This window comes from Lontra canadensis, unplaced genomic scaffold (genome assembly GCF_010015895.1).
Source record: "Lontra canadensis isolate GAN:19392208 unplaced genomic scaffold, GSC_riverotter_1.0 scaffold9, whole genome shotgun sequence".
NCBI lineage: Eukaryota > Metazoa > Chordata > Mammalia > Carnivora > Mustelidae > Lontra > Lontra canadensis.
This window is the reverse complement of record NW_022631003.1, coordinates 22,340,753-22,367,954: the sequence shown is the minus strand read 5'-3', so window position 1 is coordinate 22,367,954 and position 27,202 is coordinate 22,340,753. Positions and strand designations below refer to the sequence as shown.

Sequence of the window (27,202 nt, the reverse complement as noted above, 5' to 3'; positions counted from 1 at the left end):
CCTTACCTACTTACTCATCTGTGTTTAAACACATCCATACCCCTGCCAACTCTGTCATTATGATGAACTATGGTAAACATGTATCTAAGACTTTTCTAAAACATTTCCAGTTTCAGATATTTTGCCCCAATGAGTTCATAAGCAATTTAAATAGCCAAGGACTTCCAGTACTTCATGGTCTGTTGTGCCTTCTCCATACTTCATTTCACATAAAGAAACAGCTACAGTCTTTACATGATTTTTTTTTTTTTTTTAATCTTTGTTTCTTTGTTTTTTCCCCATGGCTTTGAAACCATGGTGCTCACTGAGGCCCATAGACCTCAGTTTCCCCTCCTGGTAGCTCCCAGTGGGCTCATGTTGAAATTAGGTTAACTACAAAAAGGATTACTTCAGCATTGTCTGATCCTGTATTGACTGTTAAGATCAATGTGTTTCTGTCTTTCTGTATTTTCTTCTTTCTGTATTTCCCTCAATAGTAAATCTGATAATAGTGGCTGCCATTTTTTTAAAAGAAAAAAAAAAGGATCTGTGTACCTTTAAAAAATGAGATTGTAGTATGATTTTAATGCACAAAGTTTAAATGATTTTCATGTGATATTATTTACTTTGCTAGAGTGGCAAGGGTCTGTTTCTTAAACATAGAGAGCGAGTGGGCAGAGTTTTATTGTTGTTTTTAAACCAGTTTTATTTTATGTAAACTGTTAAACTCTACCTACTACCAAAACCACCTATTACTGAAGCTCCCGAGGAGAGAATTTATCATTTGTATACCCACTTATTTTCAGAATTATAATTTAGCTTTTGTGCTAATGACTTTTCCTATTATAAGTAGGTCTTTGACAAAAGTGTATCACCCCCATTTCATAACTTGTTAATAATGGTCAAATACTTGAAAATGAGAAACATCACAATATGGTGGAGGATTTTGTTGACTAATATTAGTTGTCATTCCAATAGTCTTAGCAACTCTTTAATCTCTCTTCCTTCATCTTTCAGCAGTCCGGTGTGTCAGAGTATCCTCCAGCAGATGGGTATGCATTCAATAACATGTACACAAGAGGGCCCCATCTGGACCAAGGGGAAGCAGCTGTGGCTTTTAAGCCAATTCCTAATCGCCACGTAGATAGGTAACATTTCATGGGCACCACTTGAAAAGCGGCCGATACCTGTCTCTCATTTAGTGCAAATAGAGGTCCCAGTGTCCGCATTGTTCACTACTTCTTTAAACTTTCTGTCTGTTAATTGTTTAATGAAGTTTCAGTTGTTCCTTTATAGAATCGGTTTTGATAAACACAGCCTCTAGTCTATAATTCTTACTGGAAAACCTCCAGCCTATAACTCTAATTTAGTGCAGTGCCTTTGGATGACTTCCCCTTTTTAAAAAGATGCTATGACAAAATCTGTGAATTAAGAAGAAAGAAGAATTGTTTTGAAACTCTCCATTAGTTTATACCAGATGGTCTCTAAGGATCCTTCTAGCTCTGTAACTGAGGAATGATTTCCATCTTTCTCTTCCCCCAACAAAAACAAACCTTCCTGTAGATAGAGCTGTTTCTAAGTATAAACTAAATATTTAGAAGGACTCAGTGCCTTATTTGCCATTCTTGCTATTTCATCTTATTATATTGTATTTTCACTTTCCAGTTTTATATTTCATTTATTTCCCCATATTTTCACTCTTGAAAAAAATTCAGTGTGGGCAGAGAGGGAGATTGGAGATGGGGGAGAAATAAAGGCACTTTGGAGTAGGTTTACCTCTTCAGTCTTGTTTTCCAACCTGTGCAAATGAGGTTGACCAACCCCTCTACAAAAAGGAAAGAAAAGGAAGTGAAAAACATGTATCTAAGACATTCAGATGAAGTAGGATAGAGAACTTGCCGGGCTACCTTCCTACCTCAAAGCCTCACTCACCATTAGTGTTGCAATCCCTTTCCTTCTTCTCACTATACTTTTTTCTTAATAGAATCTAAAGAAGATGGGATCTAAAATGTGTGATTTTTGTTAGGAATGATAACAGGTAATATTAAGTAACTGGTGTGGAAATTTCACAGATATTACTCTATGGACACCTGTAACATATTATATTGAGTATAAAGTCAGCAATGAGTATCAGCAATGAATAATACATTTTGAAAGTACCAACATATGAAATAAGTGTTAATTGTAGATTCAATTTTTAGTAAATAATACATGAACATTATTTTCAGAAGTTTGAAAATTATTTCATTGAAATTCTTTTTGACTAACCTATTACTCATCCTTATATTTTCTTTTTCCTTTTTTTGGAATTTGCTTTTATAATTATTTTTATTACCCTAAATTCTGTTACATGCCTGGAATGCAGTAAATGTCACGTGAAGTATAGTCACTCTTCTGTGAAACTTACCATGCCATTAGGTAAACTGCCTATTGAATATAGAACCCTCACCACTGAGGGATTATAGTTTACTGCTATCCAAAAGCAGTTTCCATTTTAGAGATGTCTCTGATCATTGCCAACTCCATGTCTGCTCTCTATCAATTTCATTTTTTAAATATTTTATTTTATTTTTTTCTGTGTTCCAAAATTCATTGTTTATGCACCACACCTGGTGCTCCATGCAATCCGTGCTCCTTAAGACCCACCACCAGGCTCAAGTGCATATTTATTACTTCAAAACCATACATTTTGATACAGTATAGATCTCTTAAGAAATTTCATATATCTGAAAAATTCCAAAGTATGATTTTCAGATTGATTACTGTGGTCCATATCATAGCTACATTTAATCTGTAGAGGATGAGAAACTGAACCATGAAGATCTGTACATTCTAAAGCAATTTACAAAGTGCAGTCACCTCTGAGACACTCAGGATCACCAAGACTTCAAGAACTACAGCAAACTCTTCTTTTTAACTGGCTGGTTCAGATACACAGTGGCAGCGAGTTACTCTACCCTTTGTTACAGTGTATTTAACTCTATTATTAACAGTGATTGTTTTCTAGATTTTTCAACTCTATTATTAACAGTGATTATTTTCTAGATCATGGAAGGGCAGAACTTGAGGGAAGAGAGATAGGAAACGGAAATTACTGCTTTTCTGACTTTTGAAGTGGTTGAATTTTTTTTTCCCCAAATGAAATCTAAGTAGAATGTAAACATATAAACTAGGGAATAGGGGTGGAAAGCCCATGGAACAGTTTTTAAGTTACTATTATTATACAATAATTATTTGGCTATAATGTTACTTTTCTCCCTTTTTCCTATTTTTTTAATATATCAAAAATGGCCAATTGGTAGCATAGCATAGGGGCCATCTTTTTCATTGTCCCTTAACTCTTCTGGAGTTGCTAAGAGGTTGCAGATTACCTGTGACCACAGGATACATTGTGTCCACAATTGTAATGCTGATCATGCGGTGATTCCAGAGGACCCTGGTAGGCCACTTGACGGGACGATGAATAAACATCTTTAGTTCCTTTCTGCTTTTTCTCTTGTAGAAATGAGTAAGGAAATGTGGAAAGATAAGTGAAGGAGAAGAGGGAATAAAATTAATTAAAAAAACAGTTATTTGATTATTGAAATGAATAAACTATTATAATAGCCAAGTTTTATTGTATTATGTATAGAAGTATTTTTTAAATTATGTTAAATCTATTTATGGTCATTTAATGATTGAAGGAACTTTTTGGTTTTTTAAGGAAGTTTTTTTTTTTTTTTTTTTTTTTCTTATTTATTTGATGAAGAGAAATCACAAGTAGACAGAGAGGCAGTCAGAGAGAGAGGAGAGGCAGGCTCCTTGCTGAGCAGGGAGCCCGATGTGGGGCTCGATCCCAGGATCCTGGGATCATGACCTGAGCCGAAGGCAGAGGCTTTAACCCACTGAGCCACCCAGGCGCCCCGGAAGTTTTCTTTTTTTAAAAAACATATGACTCTTGGACCTGTTCTTACTATTAAAATAAGTTTATAAGGAATTAATTAACTAGGATGTGTTATTAGTCTTGTACTTAATCTATACCTTCCCTTGCAATTTAGAAACTGGACAAAGCTTTCCTAAAAATTGACACTTAGTCATAATTTTTTAATATGAATTGAAGACATTGCTTGAATTAGTGAAATCAACATATAATTTAAATTACTGCTAGGGAAATTATGTTCCGTCTCCTTTAATTTTATAAAAAAATGCTAACATTGATCTTTGTCCTAGTTCTTCCATGGTAGAGATGCTAATTAACAAAGCAATACCCCAGTATATTTAATGGACAAAGAATTCATAGATTTGCATTCTAGATTCGCCTTAGTACCCACTAACCTTGTGATTTTGCATTATTTATTTTTGCCCTAGACATAGTTTGCTCATTTTAATAGAAGGACTCCAAAGTTTTGTTTTTTTTTTTCTTAGTTCTCTTATTCTGTGTAATGTGATCAACTAAACTGCTATTGAAATAATTTGTCAGGATGTTTTCTTGTAGGAATTAGCTTGCCTTGATGTTTTACTTCTGTTTTCAGCCTATAGGAAGAGCTAGCGGAATGATATTTTCTCTTTCTTTTTATAGAAATTATGAACCACTCAAAGCACAACCCAAGAAATATGCCAAATCCAAGTATGACTTCGTGGCAAGGAACAACAGTGAGCTCTCTGTTCTAAAGGATGATATTTTAGAGGTAATAGAATTTTACTTTTTTAATACTCTTAATAAAATGGATTTATTGTATTTGGTATATATCTAAACCTTCCTCAAAGAAATGAGGAGATCAAGAAATTATTCTTTAAACAGTGTTATTTTATCAAGGATATAGGTATATTATAGATGCCTATATCTAACTAGGAGGGGGAGCTGCTTTTTCTCATTTTCTGCTCATTGGGTTTGTCTGGGGGAGGGGGTGGAGGACAGAGATGGGGATGTGGAGGACAGAGGTTGGATTTCGTGGCTTACTTTGTCCTCTTTCTTCTTCTGGGCTTTATGCATTTTGTAACCGATGCTAGTTATGTAGATGCATCATAATATTTTAATAAGAACACATTTTTTTTCTTCCTTTTCCTAGTACCTTTGCAAAAATATACCCATCAGTGAGTAAGCTAATGATCCTGGGAGTAATTTACTATGACTCCCAAATCTCTTTCTTAGGTCATAATGGAGAGTTCCTCTTCTATGGTAAATAATGTCAGATAGTCACATAGTTTTTGTGAAAAATAATGGTTTTCATACTGTTCCTTCCTATTCAAAGGATATAGGCCTCTCCAAGCAAGTCATCTTAGTCATCTATAAGTACTTCCGATAATGCCAATAGTTAAAAATTCTTGGCAGGTAATGAAAACCTCAGGTATATTCATGATAGTGGTGGTTCCATGCCTGTCCTATACAAGTGATTATAATTATTAGTGTAACTCCTGGGAATCATTCAACCCACAATATGTTGATAGTAAGCCAGTTTATTATAAGTGAAAAGAGCTTCTTGGTCTAAGGAATAAAAATTGAATTTCTTTTCATAGATTGGTTTTGGTATGGAATGATGTCTCTGTCTTTTTGCATGATGACAGATCCTTGATGATAGAAAACAGTGGTGGAAAGTTCGAAATGCAAGTGGAGACTCTGGATTTGTGCCAAATAACATTTTGGATATTGTGAGACCTCCAGAATCAGGATTAGGGCGTGCTGATCCACCTTACACACATACCATACAGGTATTTATGACATTTTGGCAAAATTTAATTTTTTTAAACTTTCAAATTCATCACTTTTCCATGGGGTTTAAATACCTTTTGTGTATTAGTTATTTTGAGATTTAATTTGTTGTACAATTTGTATAGATTTTTTTCCTAGGGTAATTGAGGGGCAATGATTACAGATATAGGGAAGAATTATATAGATGTTTTTTCTGATGTATTTCTTCAGAAAGTTGCTCAAAACTGTTTACCAGTAAGTGTTGTTTCTCTGAATGCTATTTTTTCCCCCATCCTACAATGCTTCTTACATGTGGAGAAGTAGTATTTCTGCCTCTTCACTCTTGCCCAGAGCCTTCCTATCCAGTGGCTTCCTCTTGATAGAGGGTGGCACTGTGACAGTGGCTGGAGTGTCCAGCAACTCATCGTCACCGTCCTTTGCCCTCATTCTCTTAAATGTTCCATCCCTGATTAACCTTGAACTTGCACTCCTCTCACCTTACACTAGCACATGAGTATTCCTTTGAACTACAATATTTCTCCTGTCTTGATTTTATGATTAAAATATACTTAAGATATAGGGTAGTAGGTTGTCTCTCCTTGATCATAAATAAGTTTTGAGTGATATGCCACATTTTCAGGACTTTGGTGACCCTGGTTATCCCATTCACCATGATATCTGAACTCACTCACTATTAAAACTTTGGGATTTTTGACCTATGACAGGATCTCTAGAGTCGGGTCTGCTAGCAGAGGGAGAATGGAGGGAAAATCTCATGTGTAGCCTTAAATCTGTGGTGGCTTCTATACTGTGCCCCCAGGAAACTTTTAATTTTCAGAATCTTGAGCAAAAGACCATGAATGACCCCATAATAATGCTACAAGTATGAGTAGAAGCGACATAGAATAAATATGCAGTGAAATAGTTCATTTTCGTGCCAGGTCTAGGCTTAGTAAGATACAGATTGACCAGACCTAGAATGGTGATCATACTCCTACTGCCATGACCATTCATTAAGTTACTTTTGGCTCCTCATAGCATTCGAGGGGAGTACCAGTCCTCTACTTACCTGGAGTGACCCTCAGCCTTATTAGAATCCAAGAGTCAAGCAAATTTTAAAATAAAGAATTCCTGTACAATTTATGTATCTTGATAACTTATAGTGATGGCAGTGGGAATTCTGTTTGCTTGTTTTAGCTGGTCTGATGTGCGGATGTATCATGTACTTAATTTATGTTCATCGTTTGTCATTAGCTGTTGATGCCAAAGAAGGAGTTTGAGTTATTCAAGGTATGGTCTACTCCATTCCCTGTGGATTTTTGAAGTGAATTTTCTAACTCAGTCTGAATACCTTTTTGTTTCCTAACTTCTTTTCTGATTTTGAGATGTGGTTACCTGACACGACATAGGCTCCTGCCTGGTTTATAAATGCTGTTGTTTACATTCTTTCCTGTAGAGATTTAGACCAAATGCCTTCAACAATATTAAAGAGTATATGCTTGAAATATATGCCTAAAATGGTATAGAGTATATATTCTTTGAACTTGTGGAATATTTTTAGCAATTAACTTGTGAGAAGCAGTAAGAAACACTGTTCAGAGAGGCTATCGCTAGATGCCTCTCTATGAGCAGGAGCCAAGATTTATATTTTAGAGTTAAAAACAGTTATTCAAGGTTGGTGTATGTGTGTGTGTGTGTATGCTCACAGTTGCTAAGAATAAGCAAATCCAATACACACCTAAAACTTGCAAATAATATCAATTCTAAGTATTTTCTCCCACCTGAGATTTCCTAATGAATTTAACCTCTTCTCCTTCATCTGTTTATGTACAGTCTTATCTTTATCTTCAATTCTGACCCTTGGCCTGAGCCATCAGTTGACATTTCTGTTTAATGATGGTTTCTGTTTAAAACTGAAGCAAAACTATTAATACACATCCAGGGTAAGGAGAGTACTTTCTGAGAACATGAACTCTATCCTTCTTTCCTTGAACAGAGTCTCATCTTATATTTTCGTCAACCTTGGCACAACCAAGAAATTTTTTAAGTGCTCACAAGTTTCAGGAGTTTGTTTTGCTACTTTATGTAGAAATGTGTGGATATTGCCTGTTTGGGCTGTTTCCTTTTAAACTTTTCAACACGATTTGACTGTCTTCTAAAAATTTCTGGATGCAACTTTGAATACAGTGGAATGCATGTGGAAACATTATAGAAGCTGTGTGTGTATGTGTGTGTTTAGGTTAAGAGCCCTACTTTTAAAGGTTTTATTAAAAACAGTTTATTTTTTAACAGCCCCTGAAAACTTTGGGCTGAGCCCAACAAAACCGCCAAAATCTTATAAAATTTTAATAAGTAGGTTTGACAATCTGCTATCTGGCATAAATCCTACTCTAAAAGAATTCCTGTTTTTTAAAGCATTTTTAACAAGCACACAATGACTAGATAAAGTAAGCTGGAAAAGAAGGACATCCTTGGAAATACATGCCAGTCTGTTACCTTTATCTACAATATCTAAAGAAAAACTCTGTGGCTTATTTCGAAATGATAATAAAGGTCCCACAATATCTATGCCGATTCCAGTGATCTAACTCCCTAGCCTTTGAGAACTCCACTGGATTACAAACAAACGAAAAGCAATTCTGTGTCTTACTCATCTTTTCGTTCATTCACCTCCCAAATATTTATTGAGCACCAGGATCTTGCATTTGATGAAAAGGAAGACAGAAAGCCTAGCACTGAGCAGATCTTCCATAAAAGCTTACTGTCTGGAATCAGAACCTCCAACCCGTCTCTCACAGCTTTGCTCCTTTGTGCTTGGAGTATGATGAGCAGTGATCCTCTCCTTAGAAATGGATGACATACTTTTCCCCTGATATCTTCTATTCATTGAGATCAAAATTTGGAAGGAATTTAAAGAAACTGCTTCTTGCAAAAACATTTTAGATCTCTGGACAGGGCTGCAGAATGATATGTAGTGGTTAATTGCTTCATTACTGGAGGTAATAGTATTACCTCCAAAGTAGAGAGTGCCAGGGGCCAGTGCTCATGCCGTGGGCCAGGCATTGATTAAGGACTTCACAAATACTCATTCACTGAATTCCCACCAGAAATCTAATGAAGTTAGGTATATTTTATGGATGAAGAAACCAAGGTATGGAAAAGTAAGTCACCCACAGTTACAGAGCTGTGTGAAGCCAGGACTGGGGACCCAGAACTCTGGATTCAGAGCCCATGGGGAATCAGGCTTAGAGAAAATTATTTTCTCATTTTTTATATACATATGGTTCTCACTACATGAATGCTTCAGGGACATTTTCTCAGAATAGTTTTACCATGCATTGTACTGTTTTAAAAGTTAATCTGAGGGGTGCCTGGGTGGCTCAGTGGGTTGGGCCTCTGCCTTTGGCTCGGGTCGTGATCTCAGAGTCCTGGGATCGAGCCCCACATCGGGCTCTCTGCTCGGCGGGGAGCCTGCTTCCCCCTCTCTCTGCCTGCCTCTCTGCCTACTTGTGATCTCTCTGTCAAATAAATAAATAAAATCTTTAAAAAAAAAAAAAAAAAAAAAGTTAATCTGATAGTTACCATCCTCAGAATGGGATTTCTGCCTTACCCATCAATTCCTTGGATTTCATCAGTTCTTCCCTTTTTTTTTTTTTTTCATCATTTAGGAAAATAATCCAAGTTACACAGTTTACTTAGAAACTAGACATTTTGTGAGTGGTGGGTATAAGGGAATTAGCTGTAAATTGTTTCATGTAGCATTGACAAGTCACCAACTTGGTGGAAATGCACAGTTGTGACTCCTCCTTTTTCATAACCCCGTGTGTCCTATGAAGACTCATGGCTGTCCCCGGGGTGGCGGTGGGGGGCCACAAGAGCAGCACTTGTCTTTGTTCACACACTTTGGGTTGGAGATTCTCTTCTGATAGCAGGGATGCTAGTACCTGGCAACAGAAGACAATAGGTGTTGAATTGCCACCTGAGGTCCCCGAGTGTCTAGGTTATTTAATATCCTCACATTTGGAGTGATTTTTAACAGCTCTGTAAAGACTGCCATTCCCACCAAATGTGTTTCCCCCATGGGTTCCACAAAATTTTAAAAATGAAAAGGTGGGAGGTAATGAAGAATTTATGAAAGATATGGTACATTAAAAAGATTTAGTGAAACCACAGGGAAAAGGAAGTAGGTGCTTATGAGAGATTATGGAGAAATGGAGATAAATGACATACCTCTTGATAATATTTTTGTTGTAGAGCGTTCTAGGACTTTGTTGTATTTTAGCTGGGCAACAGATCGATATCCAGGGTGCTTTCTCCCCATCTGGAGTCTAGTTGCCATGTAAAGTTTCCTGATAATTCTTTTGACTTGATTCCCAGACCTCTGGCACTGTGACTGTTGAGCTGCTAGGGTTACCTTTTGCCCATGTAGGTTCTCAGCTTGTATGGAAGCAGAAACTAACCCCTCCCTGCTATTATTGCTGGTGTACTCAACGCCTGGACTAAAGAAGTCTTTCATTTATTATTATTATTATTATTATTAAGTCTACATGCTTATTATTATTGTAGATACTCTTACTCTATGAAGGGGCAAATAATTATGATTATCTGGTCATTATGGTCCTGTGAATTGAACAGAAAGCTTCTTGTCTTCTCTGTTTCCTAGCAAGAGATACTGTGATAATATGGAAAAAGCCCCAATCTAGGTATTGATAGTCCAGGATTCTGGTCCTGGGTTCTGTCACTGGCGAGCTGTGTGGCCTTAAAGAAAACATTTTATTTTTCTGTGCTCCGGTGTGCTCAGCTGTGACGTGGAGGGGGTTGACAACTTTCATGATCTCCACAATCCAGTCTAGATATAAACCTTTGGTATTTTTCTCTATGCATGTTTAAGTAGCCCTAAATTAGAAATGGAAATATTTTCTGTGGGCGACTTCTAAACCACTAGCAGCACTAACTTCACCCCATGTTATGATTGCTCTGTTTTTCAAGCTCAGTCCGGAAATTCAGATACTGCTGGACAGACAGGGACCATTTTACTAAAGATGTTTCCATGTTCGTTCCAGCCACCAATTTCCTGATAATATTCATTCAGTTCTTTAAAATGTGTTTTTAAAAATTAGGTCATGTAAAAAAAAATTACCTTCTTCTCAGGGATCCATACCAGAATACATACAACTGAAATTAATTGATGTCAAAGATTTTGTTTTTAATTTGACAGAGAGAGACACAGTGAGAGAGGGAATTCGAGCAGGGGGAGTGGAAGAGGAGAAGCAGGCTTCCCGCCAAGCTGGGAGCCTGATGTGAGGCTCGGTCTCTGGACCCTGGGATCAGGACCTGAGCCGAAGGCAGACGCTTAGTGACTGAGCCACCCAGGCACCCATCAAAGATTTTCTTTAAAATAGCCTAGCAATAAAAGAAAAGGAGGGGAATAGATAAAAACAGATTGACAAAATGTTGGCAATGAGTATTCATCACAATATATGGTGTACTATACTATATGATGTACTATATATTTTATATTAGTATATTTTAAAAATTTTTCATAGTAAAAAGGGTGTTTTTTACCCCCAAAAATGTGTTTTTAAAAATTAATGTCAGAACATTCTATTCATCTATTAATTAGAGGCACGGTTTTTAGATAAGGATGCTTACTCTTCCCTCTGCCTTACGTGTTGACATTTTCTGAAGTACTTCTTGTAATAATTTGAATAGTCTTCTCCCTCTCTGTCTGTTGCGTGCTGTCTCTCTATAGCTCTGTACGTGTTATGTAGGTACAGATGACCCTATATGGTTACTATTTGTATATAGTAATGCCTGACCAACATGCACATGTACAGAATTACAAAATTTTATTTATACCACTTACAAGCTTAAACCTAAAGCTCACTAAAACACACCATGATGTATATTTCCTTTTGTAAAGTCAGCTTTTAAAGAGGAATTAGCCTTATATTTAATCGGCTTTAATTGTATTCTTTATAAGTTGTAAGAGTAAGATGAACCCATCTTAATATTTTAAAAATACTCTAATATACAAATAGTTACTGAAATACTGTATAGTGTTTATACTGTAGCATGATTCTATGTAATTAGTTTCCACGGCTAGATAAGAATGATGGAAATTAATTATATATTTACAAGCATCTTCATTGGTTGATTTGCGGGCAGGTAATTTTACTGTCAAAAACTAATTGGCTCATATGTTCTGATATCTGATGTGAACTGTAATCGATATTATTTTAGTTCCATCTCCTGTGTTAATTTTCTCATTTGATGTGATTTGCTCCATTTTCCTAATAGCAATTACTTGGCGAGCTGTCAGAGGTAACCCACATTTGTTCCCTCATGGCACTTCTTTTTAATATCATAGTTTGGATTCAATTTGTGGACTTAACACCCTCCAAATGTTCCAGCTGTGCCTTTTTTTTTTTTTTTTTCCCCACTGCAGAGTTCCAAAGAAACCAAATTTAGAGGAAAAATGTTAGGTTAAATTTTTAAGAACAGTTACATTTCAATGGCTTTGTTGGGCTTGCTTGCATAACTTCCCCTCTGAAGCAGTATCTTGCATGAATCAAGAGCTTATCTCTGAATAACTTTCTTTAATTCTAGAGAATTTCAGCTTTAGTGGCTAAAGAAAAGTGACTCATTCTACCTTAATTATCAATAAGAAAGTACATTTGCCATGGGGTCTAGTAATTCTGACTCCTTTCAGAGAAACAGAAGACAAAGAGAAAGAGGTTTTGTTTTAAACAGAACTTTAAATATATTTCTGGGAAATAATAGGCAAGAGTTCAGAGGGTGACAGTCCCTGTACAGAAGTTGGTCCCCATCAAGGTGACCAGTCATGCCGGTTTGCTTCCAGCTGAGGGCTTTTAAGGATGGGGGATTTTCAGTGTAATACTTGGAAAGTCCTGGGCAAACCAGGAAGAGTTCGGTCAAGATTTTTGGGGGTCAGGATGTAGAGCTTCAGCACTCGGTTCAGGAGAAGAAAGTTCAGGGTGTAGTTCTGCTCTCCAAGACTTCCCATATATTGAGGAGCCATTGATTTGGATCTACCTCCAACCAAAAATAACCAAGAGACAAACAATGAAGGGGGGAGCAGTAACTGGGTGGTAGGCAAAGGGGAGTGAAGGATTTGGAGGGACACAGAAAAGTGATTTCAAGAGTCCACACTGACCTTCTACTTCCTCCGTGCCAAGAATGAGGAATCAGTTTCCACAGAAAAGCCTTGGTTGCTGTTTCAGGGCAGGATCTAATGATCTGAGGAAACACTTGCCTCCCCCTTTCATTCCATGGGTTGGAAACATGAGGCAGGAAGAAAGGACCAAGAAAAGGGGAAAATATGCAAGTAAATTCGTGACAAGTTTTCATATGGTTTCTCTTTAATCAAATATGTATGTTTTAAGCCTTTTGTTCTCTTAGGTTACACAGCTAAAATTGCATGATATAGCAATGCCAGAGGAATGAGGCACAATATTTGTCTCGAGGCTCAGTGGTGACAGTCACACACAGCATACCCCGTTTTTCACAGTTTTATTGATGGATGGCAGAACACTAGCGGCTCTTGTTTTTACGAATGCAGGAAAAATGGAATCCTATCATGGAGTGTGGAGCTGCTGGCATTGTTTGTTTAAGCTCTAAAAACAATAACTTGAATGGATACTTTTGAGATCCTAATGTGAGAATTCACTAACCTTTTATGAAATTACATATACAAAGGATATTCTTGTCAAGAGAACATTGCATATACATTAATCAGATGACTTTGGTGTGTGCTAAGTATGATATTTTGGTGATCTTTGCTGTACTTTGGTTGTTTTTAAATATCTTATTGGCCCAAATATAGGAAAGTTGTTTTATGGGAAGTAATAATAATTAAAGTCTATTATTGAATATATTGGGAGTGTTTGTAGGCCTTCAGTGCTGAGTGGGTCAGTAGTTTCTGTTTCTATCCCATCTAACTTCATGGAGAGCGCTTAGGAATCTTACCCTCTATTACTTCCCTGCCTCGTCCCTTACCCCTCCTGTCCTCCTCTCTTCAATATCTGACATCTTTAGAAACCCTTCTTTGACTTCTCCTCGTGCCTGTTTCATACCTTTCCGACTTTCTTCACCCACTGGGTGGCGAGTGGTAGTTTTTAAGGAAACAGCAGAGAAGAACCAGGATTTCTTCCCATACCGGTTTCCACAGGTGTTACTCATTTGCTGTGAAGACAGCTACAATGATGGTGTGATTTTTGGTTGTTTTTGTTTGTTTGTTCTGTTTTTGAGTAATGATTTGATTTTAAAATGCTGTGTGTGTTGTGTATTTTTATATTTTTCATTTCTGTGGAAATTGGGGAGGCATCTTCTAAAATCAGTGTTACCTTATATTTGGGCCAATTTAGGAATTAGAAGTAAATACTGTTCTAACCAAAGGACCAGATTACCAAAAGGCCTGTTAATTTTGAATATTAGCATAACTAAAATTGTGCTAGTGCTGTATCTAAATTTCACCTGAATTATAAGTCATTGTTCTGTATATTCGATTCTACTAAAAAACACCAAAAACAGAAAATAACCAAAAGCTGCCTTTTGGGAATTTGGAACTTGTTACAATGCAATTATGTCAGTTAAAATTATTTTGTTTAAATTTTTAACTCTTTTGTGGAGTTTAATAGGGAATATACAAAGATACAGTTTTCTAATACCCTAACAATTGTGATTTAAAAATTACTGAAAGTTTTTGTGTATTTTGACACATTCACCTTTCAGAAAGTGTTATGACTTGAAAAAATTAATAGCATTTAAAAATTACTTATTTATATTAAAACATAGTCCTTTTATCTACTGACATATTATCCTTTTTCTTAACAAACTACATGGAAACAGCATAATTAAACATTACTTAATATAGTATACTTTAAAACTAAGGAGTAAGTAATGCTTTATGTTATTGACATTTAAACTTCCAGTGCAATTAGAGGTTAATATTGATGGAAATTATAAAATAATCATAATCTTTTGACCTACCCTGGTCTTATGTAATTCCAAGTTCAGATTTTATTTTTTTTTACATTTATTACTATTACTAGTATTATTATTTGCTATTGATATATCTTTTGACTTATTAATTTGCATTTTGAATTTAAACAAATATGTAGAATATTTAAAAGATTATTTTTAATGATCATTGTATCATAAAAGATCGGAGGGTGTGCGCACACACAAATTATTATGGATTTGCAGGTGAGTTTACAAATAAATAGCCAGCAATGTCCTGTCAAGTATATACTGTTTCCTAGCCTAGGCTTTATAATTTTGCAATTTCAAATTAATGATTTGTCTTTATAGAAACAAAGGATGGAGTATGGTCCCAGACCAACGGACACTCCCTCTGCTCCATCACCTCCTCCAACACCGGCTCCTGTTCCTGTCCCGCTTCCTCCTTCCACTCCAGCACCTGTTTCTGTGCCAAAGATCCCGGCAAATGTCACCCGTCAGAACAGCAGTTCCAGTGACAGCGGCGGCAGCATCGTGCGAGATAACCAGAGACACAAACAACTTCCCGTGGACCGTAAGTTTCCGAGGGAGGCAACAATGTGCAGTTTCTCCCGTGAATGAAAAGCACTGCTAAGTAAAATATTGTTGGTTCTACGGGTACTAAACATTATTAAATATAAATACTGGTCCTTTATACCTGCCCTCTACTTCATAGATTGCAAACACTTTCATCTAGTTTCTTGTCCTTCAGGTAATTCTAAGAAGCGGGAACTTCTCTCCACTGTTTAATTGTGTATATTCCTACACATATTCCAATCTGTTGTGGTGGTTGAATATGGATTCTGGAGCCAAACATACTTGAGTTTGTAGAGTGAAACACCACTTAGGGCCACTAACCTTCAATAACTTAATAATCCTCTCTCCACTTCCATGTTCGAACAGTGAGGGCAAATGATGGCATCTTCTTCATAGGATGATTGTGAGGATTTAGCGAGGTATAGTACACATAAATCATTTAGATCAGTCGTTCTCACCCAGAGATGGTCATACCGCCTTCCTGGAGGGAATATCCGGCATTGTCTGGAGGAATGTTTTGTTCACAGCTGGGTGGATGCTGCTGGCATCTAACGGTAGAAGCCAGGGCTGTTTAGCAACATCCTACAAAGAACAGATCAGCTCCCCACAACAGAATTATCTGCTCCAAAATATCAGTGATGCTGAGGTTGAAAAACTTTGATTTTTGACCAATATGACCAATAATGAGCAATTCAAATATTTGCTGCTATCATTATCAGAATCATCATCATTTTTTTCCTGCTCCTCTTCCTCATATTTACGACACACACACACACACACTCACACTTAACACAATCAGCCTGCCAATACCAGTTTCAAATTTTCCCTCCAAATTCAGGTTTTATTCGATTTAGACTTCAACTTCATATGTTTGTAACATTAAGTTTGATGTGTTATATAAATGATTTCTGTGAAAACCAGATTTTAGAAAGCTGAAAGGACACTGTGGCAAACTTTGGATTATCCTTGTTTATACTGTTGAACAGCAGTGTAGGAAATTGGAAATTTGAAGAGAATTCTAAGACAATTTTTCTTATTTTATCTTCAAATTATGTTTGTATATATATTATAAAATTACCTTGCTTTACCTATTCCGGACATGTAAACATTCTTGGAATATTAGAGCCAGGAAGATAACTTCTTCAATACATGTGTATGGACGTGAACGTAAGGGTATGCATATGTATAAAGCATGTCTTTCGGTCTTTCAATGTGGCGTCTCCTAGGGCTCAGTTCTGGGTTCTTCCCTCCATATAAACTTACTTTTACTGTCAGTGATCAATCTATTTCCATCTCTTTTAATATTGTCCATATTGGTAGAGAAGGAATGACTCCCAAATTTGTCTTCTTACCAAATCTCATCTCTGCCATTCAAATACAAGTATTGAACTATTATTTTTTTAAAGGTTTATTTATTATTTTAGTGGGGGGAGGGGTAGAGGAAGAGGGAGAGAAAATCTCCAGCAGACTCCCCCTGAGGGCAGAGCCTGAGGTGGGGGTCAATCTCCTGACTCAGAGGTCATGACCTGAGCTGAAACCAAGAGTCAGCTGCTCAACCCACTTAGCTACCCAGGCACCCCTGAACTATTAACTTTAAAGCTGACATTGGATGGTTAGATTCAAAAGTAAATACTGAATCTTTTACTTCCATTTTCATCTGACATTTTTCTCATCTCAGTAAGTCATAACTGCATCTATTCAGTTGTGGTCATTTTTTGATAAATGTTTAAATTTTAAAAGAAGATATGTATATTACTGTTTAGTTGTTCTAGAAATTCTGTCTAAATGCAATAAGCATTAGTCTACTTTTATACCTTATTTTCTTCTCCGAAGTAGAGCTGATTTACCATCTTCTTATCCTATTCCAACCTTGCCAAAAAGTAATGGAAAAGTGAAGCTTTAGAGAAATGATTAATTGTGCAGCAAAAACAACTGTGTGTGAGAGAATGTGTAAATGTGTAGAAGTAGGCTGTGCTACTAAATTTTCTTAAATGTTTGCGTATTTTTTTTAAAGATGTTTTTATTTTTTTCAAAGACACTTAAAGACATAGTTTTGAGATGAGAAAGTTCTGTAAATATTTTTATTGATTTCCCTAAGGAAAATTTCCCTCTCAGAAATGACTGTTCTTTTTTTCATTTTTACCACAAGTTTATAACGTCTCCCTTCCTTGATACGTCAGCACAGTAATCTTTGACACTGCTGTACTCTTTCCAGGCCTAGATCAGAGGTCGTAGGCATCTGGTCCCCGTTTGGAACAGTCTGTGGGTTGGGACAGTTTGTTCTTTGTCCCAGTCTAAGAAACTAAGAATAACCTAATGGGAAAGGGGCATAGTTTGAACACTTCAAAGATAGAGAACTCTCCTGATAATTGTGACTCATCGTTTTTGAATCTGTTTTTCCTAAGTAAAAGGGTAGCATTGGTATATAAAATATATCTATCTCTCCCTGAATTAAATCTGTACTTGTTTCTTTGTAACAATAAAAGTTTACATTTCCCTACACAAAGTTCCCTTTTAAAGATAACTCAGAAGCATAGTTTCATATTAACTAAATGTATTTCTTTTTATAAAATGCTTATTTTCATGATCACTTTTTCCTGAGCAAGCACGTTTTTGGAGAACGGTTTTTCTAAATGAACATAGGGTCTTCTCAACAGTCTTTTAGAACCAAACAGACATATTTAAATGTACATTTGTCAATTGCCAGATTTCTCTCAAAATAAGCCTTTTAGACTTCCTACATTCTCTGCTTACTACCTAGACTTCTGGTAAAAATAAAATGGAAGGAACTGGAAAGTGATACTTACTCAAAAAAAAAAAAAAAAAAAAAGTGATACTCCAAAGAAAAGAGTTACCAAATACCTTAAAAGGGGAAAAAAGGCAACATGCCTGTTTTTTAAAATGTAGCAGGTAGCGAGAGAGAGAGAGAGAGAGAGAGAGAGAGAGAGAGAGAGGGAGAGAGAGGGGGGGGGGGGGGGGGGGGGGGGGGGGAGAAGGAGAGAGAGAGAGAGAAACAGAGAGAGACAGGCCTATTCAAACTGGCTGCTTGGAGCCATGAGTCATATAAGCTATTCAAATTGGTTTATCACAGGATTCAAAAAGGTTCTCTTATCACTTTTGAAGATACCAATGCTTCAGGTATTTTGCATTTCTTCCACTTCCTTTGAAATGTTAGTCCTTTTATTTGGGTTTAATCTTTTGTAATCAGAAGTGTTATTTCAGAAAGAGGTGTAAAGTCACTCTGGTTTGTTATTGTGTGCTAGAACATTGCAAATGGAAACCAGAGGCCCAGAGCACAGCGGAGGAGGGTTTTTTACTCTTTGGAAAGTTATGCTGTGAACTAGAGGTGATCATGCAGTGTCTACGTTAATAGATAAGAAAATAAATCTTTTAGTGTGGTGATACTCTGTCCATTTTACACATTTGAGACATCCTCGTAGTTTGAAGTGAATTAAAAAAGCGAACTAGTGGAATGCATGCTGTGTATTACTTAAATGAACCAATCGGCAACGTTCCCTCTCACGGTCTCTCGCCCCTTTGCTAGTCCTCCCTCTCACCCTTCATATCTCCTCTTGCTGTCATTTGACTTCTCCAGGTTTCCTGATTATCTAAGGCTTTAAAAAATTAGAATGAAAGAACTATTTGGTTATTTCACATTTTTATTTATTTTTCAAGGACACCAATCACTCTGAAATATTCTCCCTGAAAAAGAAAAGAAGGAAGGAATGAAAAGAAAAAAGAAAAAAGATCATGAAAGAGTAGTCACAAAAAGCTCCCTTAGTGGCCTGGTCATTGCCACTTGCCGAGTTAATTAGTTAACTGAATTACTGTATTAGTTCTCTACTTAATCCTTAAAGATTATATACAAATAATGTGTGTGTGTGCATATATATAATAAGTATATTATGTATGTAATTATATATAATGTGTATGTGTATATATATGTTTTTAAATACACAAGTACATTATTCTCTTTCCCTACATTAATTTCTTCCCCATTTTTCTCATAAAGATATTTGCATATACACATCTTTCCCATAAGCATAAAATGGGTTGGGGAGAGCAATAATGTATAAGTTGATCGAAGGTAGTTTCAGTGACTTTGATCATAAAGCAGCCATGAACTGAAAGACCGGAAATTGAGTTCTAACTAAATTCTGCTAATACTGTGATTTCAATAGATCTCTTGTGGCCTCCATTCTCTGCTCTTTCTTTTAGGGGTTTGTATATGATGCTTTTCAAAGTCTCTCTCACTGAAAACCTCAGCAGAATGCCTTAGTCATTCATTTATTCAGCAAGTATTTATTGAGTCCCTACCCTGTTCTAGGTATTTCAGGTAAAGCAAACAAAGCAGCCACAAATCTGTTTTCTCTTCAGGTATAGATTTTGATGAAAGGAGAGAGGTACATGATTGAGTTGATAGGGAATATTATAAGTGGTTTTGGAGAAAAATAAAGCCATGTGGATAGGAAGTGCTGATGGGGAGGGAGTTGCAATTTTAAATGTGAAAAGTCCAAAGGAGGGAAAGAGTGAGTCAAGTGGATTCATAAGGGAAAAGCATTCTAGGTACAGGCCCTTGATTTTGAAGAGCACCAAGGAAGCCGTTAGCTAGAGCAGAGGTCTTCAAGAGCAGTAGAGTTACCTCAGAAAATGGTCATCTAAGGTCTTTTACTGGGAGTACTTTGTATTACTTAGAAAGGCTTAGAGCTGGAGAGTTGTAATATCTGACATACATTTTAAAAAGATCACATTAGCTTTTCTATTGAAAACAGAAGAGCAAGGGCTGCTGTGGTCGAGAGTAGAAGGAAGGCCACCTGTGACTAGGTTGGTGGCTCAGACTGAGCTAGTCACAAAAAAAATGGAGTAAAGTGGCTAGGTTTTTGGTATGTTTTGATGATAGGCCTAATAGAGTTTGCTGATGATTGGGTGTAACAGAGGCCAAAGAGGAGTCTAGCAGAGCTCCGTGGCATTTTGCCAGAGGAACTGAAGAAATGGAATTACCATCAACCGAGTTGGGAAATATAGCGTAAAAGCAAGCTTCAGGAAGTAGTTCAGATTTGGACACGTTCTGTTTGAGCTATCTAATAGACATCCGAATGAATATATCAAGTAGACGGTTGGCATATATGGGTCTAGAGTCCTGAGGAACAGTCTGGACTGGAGAAATAATTTGGGGAGTCATCAGCTTTTAAACAGCAGAGCAATCATTAATGGAGTGAGTGCTGGCAGAGGAGAGGTCCCAGGATTGTGCCCTTACTGGGCAGAAGAGAAGAATCAGAGAAGGATACTGAGAAGGAGAGGCCAGTGAGACAGGAAGAAAATCAGGTGAGTGTGGTGTCCTAGAGGCCACAGGAAGAAGGGATTTTAAGGAACGATCACCTTTGTCATATGTTGCCAGTAGGTTAAATGAGATGGTGACTAGGAACTGACCATAGGAATTTAGCAAAATGTGGTGGAGGGAATGGGGCCCAAAGCCCATTTTTTTAGCCACAAATTCAAGAGAAAATTGGAGAACAAGAATGGGAGTTAGTGAGTATAAACAACTTTTCATGGAGTTTAACAAGAAAGGGAGCAGAGAAATGGGCAGTAGCTGAGAGGGACATGGGGTCAAGAAAGGGCTTACAGGGGAGAGGAAAGATATCAAAATAATACAAAATATGTTTGCATGCTGATGAAATGATTCAGTAAAAGAGGAAGATGGATAACCTAGATAAGTAGAGAAATTACTGTTGAAGTATTTAAATAGGCAGAGGAGATGGGAAATATGCACATGTAGAGGGGTGGGCCTTAGGAGTGTAGAAACAGTAGATCCATAATGTAGTAGGAAGGGAGGAAAGGAAGGAAGAGGAGGGAGGCAGAGCGCATGGGGAAAGTGTGGGTGGTCGAGGAAAACCGCTAAGGGAACTTAATGGAGGTTCTCTTCTAACTAATTTATTTTGTTCAACATTAGGAAAGTGAGATCATCAGTTCCGGGTGGGAATTGGGGAATGAGTGTTGGAGGTTTTCAGACAAAAGAAGAGAATACATGCGCATCTAACAGGGGCAGCTATGTGGTCTAGGGCTGATTCTCGACCTGAGTCTTGTGGACACGGGGCGGTATAATTCTCTGTGGTAGGAGACTGGCGTGTACCTCAGAGAATGTTTTATGCAGTCCCGGCCTCTACCCACGACATGATGGTTGCGTCCTTTCTCCTCCTCCCCTCTACTTGTACCATCCAAAAGTGTGTCCAGCCATTGGCAGATGTCCCTGGGGTCAAAATTACCCCCACTTGTTACCATGGACCTAAGGAAATGCAGTCTGATTGTCAGGAAACAGCAGCCTGGTTGAGGTTCATATTCATGAATTTAACATGAGATCATTCAGCATTGTTGTGTTATACTCACTGTGCAGGTGCAGGCACAGAACAAGTAGAAAGTTCGATTTAACAAGGGTTGACATTTTGCCAGGTGAGTACAATGAAGAGAGAGGAGAAGAGCCAAGGAGTGATTTTAATAATTGATCATGGAATTTGTTCTGGGTGAGGAGGACAGTGAGGAAAGATGGCAGGAACACTAGATTATAAGTTCTTTTGGGGTCAAAGGATTTGGGGCATTGGGGTTCTACCAAGTGTGACACATGCTATAGTTTTTTGAAAATAACCTACCCTGTGCTGATGTGCAGGAAGGAAATCTCAGATGGAGGAAGTGCAGGACGAGCTCATCCACAGACTGACCATCGGTCGGAGCGCCGCCCAGAAGAAGTTTCACGTGCCACGGCAGAATGTGCCAGTTGTCAATATCACGTATGACTCCACACCAGAAGATGTGAAGACGTGGTTACAGTCAAAGGGGTTCAGCCCTGTGTAAGTCTCTCTGGAAAGACTTTGCATTTCTGTATGTAACATATGCCTTACTTTCAGTTTGGTGGCTAAGATGTCACACATGACTCTTTAAAAATTTGGGGAGCCCAGACTGCATTTGTTCCATGCTCAGGAAATAACTATATGTATTTGTAGCTTAAAAAAAAATGGAAGAAGCAGTTGTAACTATAATTTGGTGTTACCCTGTTTTCTAGTTAATAATGACTACATACTGGTGGTCCCTTAAGCAAACCATCAGGAGCTTTGAGGCGGTAGCGTTCTTTCCCCCTCATTTGGTCACTCAGGGTAGAACTGAGGTGTTAGCTGGACTCCCCAGATATTAGAGGGCATATAGCAGAAAGTTCTGCTGCAGGATATAGATTCTCAACCAAATAAAAAACAGATAAATTACCTATTACATATTATAATGTAATAGAGCTTTTCCCTTAGTAAGGCCATGGCAACAATTCATCTATAATCTAAAAATCTGAAAATACTTTACATGTATTTGATACAAGGAACTATTTCAATCATACATATTTAAGAGAATTTTATAAACTCATATACCCACATGACTGAAAAATGAGATATATTGATTAGTCAGTTGCCTGGTTACTAGAAAGTTATGTGTTCCCCCTATGAAACACCATATTTCAGGGAATTGGTACTCCACAATAATGATACTAAATACAATTGGCTCCTTTTTGATACTTCATAATCCTCTTCTATAGCCTCAGGGTCATCATCATGAAAGTCCTTTGTCACTGCTCTGAATAAGCACTGTGGTACCATTTTATAAGAGTTTTGTTATTTGGAACACTTACAAAAGAGAGGTTATGGCAGGACCAGAAACTTTCTTCTTTTGTTTTATATATATATATATACATATACATGCACATATACATATATATATATATATTTAACTTTTAATTTATTTAACTTTTATTTTGAGAGAGAGAGCATGAGCTGGGGGCGGGGAGGGGCAGAGGCAGGCTCAGTGCCCAGTGCAGAGCCCGATGCCGGACTCAGTCCCCTGACCCCGAGATCATGACCCGACCCGAAATCAAGAGCAGGACACTTAACTGACTGAGCCACCCAGGCACCCCTATCTAGATAATATTTTTAATGTTGTATTTCTCTTTCTTTCTCCTGTGCTTTTCAGGACTGTCAATAGTCTTGGAGTATTAAACGGTGCACAACTTTTCTCTCTCAACAAAGAGGAATTGAGGACAGTGTGCCCTGAAGGGTCCAGAGTCTTTAGCCAAATCACTGTACAAAAAGCTGCTTTAGAGGTATGACTTGTCAACCTAAGTTGGTGTTTGCATTAATCAAGAGTGTGGACTGCAAATTGAAAGCTCTGAAATCAGCTGTTTATGTCCATAGTTGTCAATTTCTCTTTCATACAGAGCTGAATTAAATTTGACTCCACTTTTGTAATTGATCACTGGAGACCATCCATGACCATTTGCAGTAGATTAATTTATCATAAATGTTCCTGTAACATGAAGCTTGGAGCATATGCTTTTGGACATTTAATGAAAAGCCTAATGTTCTCATTTTATATGCATTAACTACTTCTGTAGGAATTTAAATTTTGACACAGTAATGGACATTCACTTCTGAATGAGTAAATGCCTTAAGAGGTCAGAATTTTTGCCTGTTCTTAATATTTAGTTTGGAGATTCTAGTAGGCCAGTGGCTACAAGGTCTTAAAACCCTGGCTGTGGGTCTTAGGTCTTGTTATATATCTAAATAGTCAGAGGGAAAATATTAGGTAATATTCATTGAAAAGAGAGAGTGCTGAAGAATAACTATTTAGTCATAGTTGTCGGTGGGAAAGGACGAGAGGAAATGTTTTCTAGATGGAATATCCTTAAGCTTCCTCCTCCTACTCTTCTTAAAATAAGCTCTGTAAGGGTAGTAGTTTCACTGTTATATCTCATAGCTCTTAATAGCTTTCATGAAATTATACTTCCACTCAACTGAAAGAATATTGGCTTTGGTGTAAAATTGATACATAATTTCCCCTAGCCAGTATATCCTCTAAATTCAACAGTGAAATAACTCACAGTGAAATAGCTTCATGCATGCAACCTTGTAACCACTCTCAGGAGAAAGTTTATTTCCTTGGAAATTTGTCCTATAACATTGATCTTGGGAGTTCTATATTAGGTGGATCTTGGGCATGTCCTGGATCAGGCTTTCCATATATTGAATATGAATAAGGATTGTATCTTTTCTGAGACAGTTTTTTTTTTTTTACCATTATACATTTTAACTTTATTGAGAGTATATAAATTTCCTTCTCAAGGGTATGAGAGAAAGTTCCAAAACTCCTGAATTCCTTTGTGTCAGATTGCGTATAATTTGCCCTCACCGCCCACTTCCTCTTGGTCTCTTCCTTCAGTTCCTCTGGATATGAACCAGGGTTCTTTATCTTCCTCAACTGCCCTCCCACCACACCCTTCTCTTGCATCTAGTCCATCTTTTAGATGACTCACCTGGCTTGCCAGAAACTTCCACTGATGAGAGCAGAATAATCAGGGTGCACAGGGTTAGTAGGTAGAGTGTGGCAAGGAGAAAAGCTAACATGAGGTCAGAGGGTCAGAGCCTTCCTGTATTCTGGAGGGAGCTTGCTGTACCCTGAGCCCGATCTTTGAGCCTAATTTAGAATCTCCTATGGGCAGATGAGTATCTTGCTCGACTTCAGAGGGTTCTTTGATAATTCGCCTTCATATTATGCTTATTGTACACATATCTTATTTCTCCCAGGGAATCTGGAGCATTCCACATACATTATTGATTTATTTTTATCATGGCCAAGTGAAAGGCATGGTGAATGAATTGCCTTAAGACACAATTCATAAATGAAAAACGATTACTGTGATGTATTAGTGAAGTCCAGAAGCATCACTTTATAGGAAGGATAGCCTTCTTCTCCCCAAGAGATAGTTGGAGAAAAACAAAGGACTCTTACCCTGACCCATTTCATCACATGACCCTCAGCCTGCACAATCCCATAACTGTCTTGTCTGAACCATGTCTGTTTTTCAGGATAATAGTGGCAGCTCCGAGTTGCAAGAGATCATGCGAAGACGGCAGGAGAAAATCAGTGCCGCGGCCAGTGATTCAGGAGTGGAGTCTTTTGATGAGGGAAGCAGTCACTAATTTGTCTTTAAACTCCGTTTAAATCTGTGGCATTATTCCAATGTGCTTTGTTTTAAGAAGCCATGAAGGGAATGTCAGATTCTTACTTCTCAGAATCCCTAAGTTATGGCCATAAAGAAACAATGCAAACATAAGTAAGCAGAGGTCCATTATTTTTATTAAAACTGAATAATTTTAAATAGATGTTTTGCCCTCGGGGAATATTTTTGCCTGCTTTACCAAGGTGAGGGTTCTTTTATTGGATTAATTATTTCAACCCCTATCTCAGTGTGTAAGCAGGCACCTTCTGACAGTGGTGAATTTATTTACTGCAGCAAAACAAAGATATTTACCATGATTTAAAATCTAAATAATTTAAGTTTTGCCCATGACCCTGGTGTGTCATTCAGAGCACAGCTTACTTTAGAGTAGCCTCTGCTTACTGAGGTCTCTTCTTTGACATACTCAATGATAGAATATTTAGATTTATTTAAAGTTCTTCATGCCAACCATTTAAAAAAAAAAAAAAAACATTTAATGAACTGTAGAATACAACAAGGCCTTGGACATGCAAATACAGATTTATGGAGCATTCCCAAGACAAGTCACTTGTCATGGCTCTGTTGATCACAATTCCTTGTATGGCCTGTATTTTGATTTAGTTTATGTTCTGCTTATTATCTATACTGTGTTCTTATATATGAGAAAGCACAAGTGGAAGAGAGGTCAGATGCAGTCAAAATGTGTCCCAGAAAGTAGCCCGCATTGGTGTGCGTTACAGTATTTTGCTTAATGAAGGCCTCAGTTCTGAATATTGATAAGAGTAGTTAAATGGATATTGGGGCCACTTCATGTGTTTATCTGTGTCAAGTTTTTCTGGTAATAAGAAACACTTAATTTACACATATTTTAATCCCGTGAAAGATTCTAGATAGAGAAAAGAAAGATACTTAACCTTCAACAAATGTTATTTTTGGAAACACAATTTTTGTCATTAAATGTTATATTATTTCACATATATAAAACAGATGTTATGTAAGAATGTTGTATATTTTAACATAAATCCATTTAGAGAGATTATCTAGATTCATTAATTTTCATAGTGCCTTTTTCACATGAGTCAGCTGGAAAGTCTGCAATAAACAGTATTTGCTGTATGGTAATAAATGGCTTCTGTCTTATTGGCAAAAGGGATCTTTGGTATGTAGACTATGGACCAGGGTTGTGCGGAATGGGGAAAAACAGAGGCCCACTCTTTATTTATTTATTTATTTATTTATTTATTTATTTTTTAACTGATTTCTAGTACGGTTCAGCATCTGGTAAGAGCTGGTCTCAGGGTAAAAACAAATGTATGACAGCACTTAGGATTACTAAGTGCTTCCACAGAAATGCTTCCTTAGGTATCTATAGTAACTGTGTGAGCTATTTTTATAGACAAGGAAACGACTTTCTAGGGTCTCATTTCCCCCCAAATTATGAGAGATACGGGAGTTGCTAATCTTCCCTAAAATGATGCCCCTCGGACAAAGTGAAACAAACACGAGAATGATGAAGGTCGCTAGATCTTTTCCATGTCCTAAGCATGGACACACATTTATAACTTAGCCCTTACTGAAAGTCTCTGAAAATGTAAGGCTAAGATAAGAGAAAATGGAAGAGTTAAAATAGCCTGAGTGAAATGTGACATATATGATATTAAAAGAATTGATGTAATTTATAAAGATGTCATTATGCTATGAAATTCCAATGGAAAATAGCACAATGGTGGCGATTACAGAAAGCAGTTGCTTCCTTCAGGGCTGTGGGGACAAAGGGAAGAGATGGGATTCTCGGAATTTAGAATCTCGAGGGAGAGGTACTGCAGAGTTCGGATCCAGACATCTGGGGAGTTCGGTTCCTGGTACCTGAGAAGTTTAGAAGAAAGACCCCAGAGCTGGTAAAGAAACCTCTGAGAAGGAGGCATGGCCTTTCTAGTGCTGTGACCTCAGGAATTCAGAGAAGGATATAG

General features: G+C 37.3%; 1 protein-coding gene across 5 annotated transcripts in view; it reads left to right on the top strand.

Annotated features, from left to right (window-relative positions):
• EPS8 (epidermal growth factor receptor pathway substrate 8) overlaps window positions 1–26,358 on the top strand; it is a 179,412-nt gene extending 153,054 nt beyond the window's left edge. For 4 of the 5 annotated variants that reach the window (XM_032855077.1, XM_032855076.1, XM_032855075.1 and 1 more), the window contains 7 exons: window positions 997–1,127; window positions 4,538–4,646; window positions 5,524–5,667; window positions 14,981–15,203; window positions 21,867–22,047; window positions 23,207–23,336; window positions 25,099–26,358. In XM_032855077.1, the coding sequence (XP_032710968.1) occupies window positions 997–1,127; window positions 4,538–4,646; window positions 5,524–5,667; window positions 14,981–15,203; window positions 21,867–22,047; window positions 23,207–23,336; window positions 25,099–25,212 (1,032 nt within the window). In that variant the 3' untranslated portion in view covers window positions 25,213–26,358. The remainder of the gene's footprint in view (window positions 1–996; window positions 1,128–4,537; window positions 4,647–5,523; window positions 5,668–14,980; window positions 15,204–21,866; window positions 22,048–23,206; window positions 23,337–25,098) is intronic. The other variant, XM_032855073.1, reaches the window with a different exon arrangement.
• The last annotated feature ends 844 nt before the right edge of the window (window positions 26,359–27,202 follow it).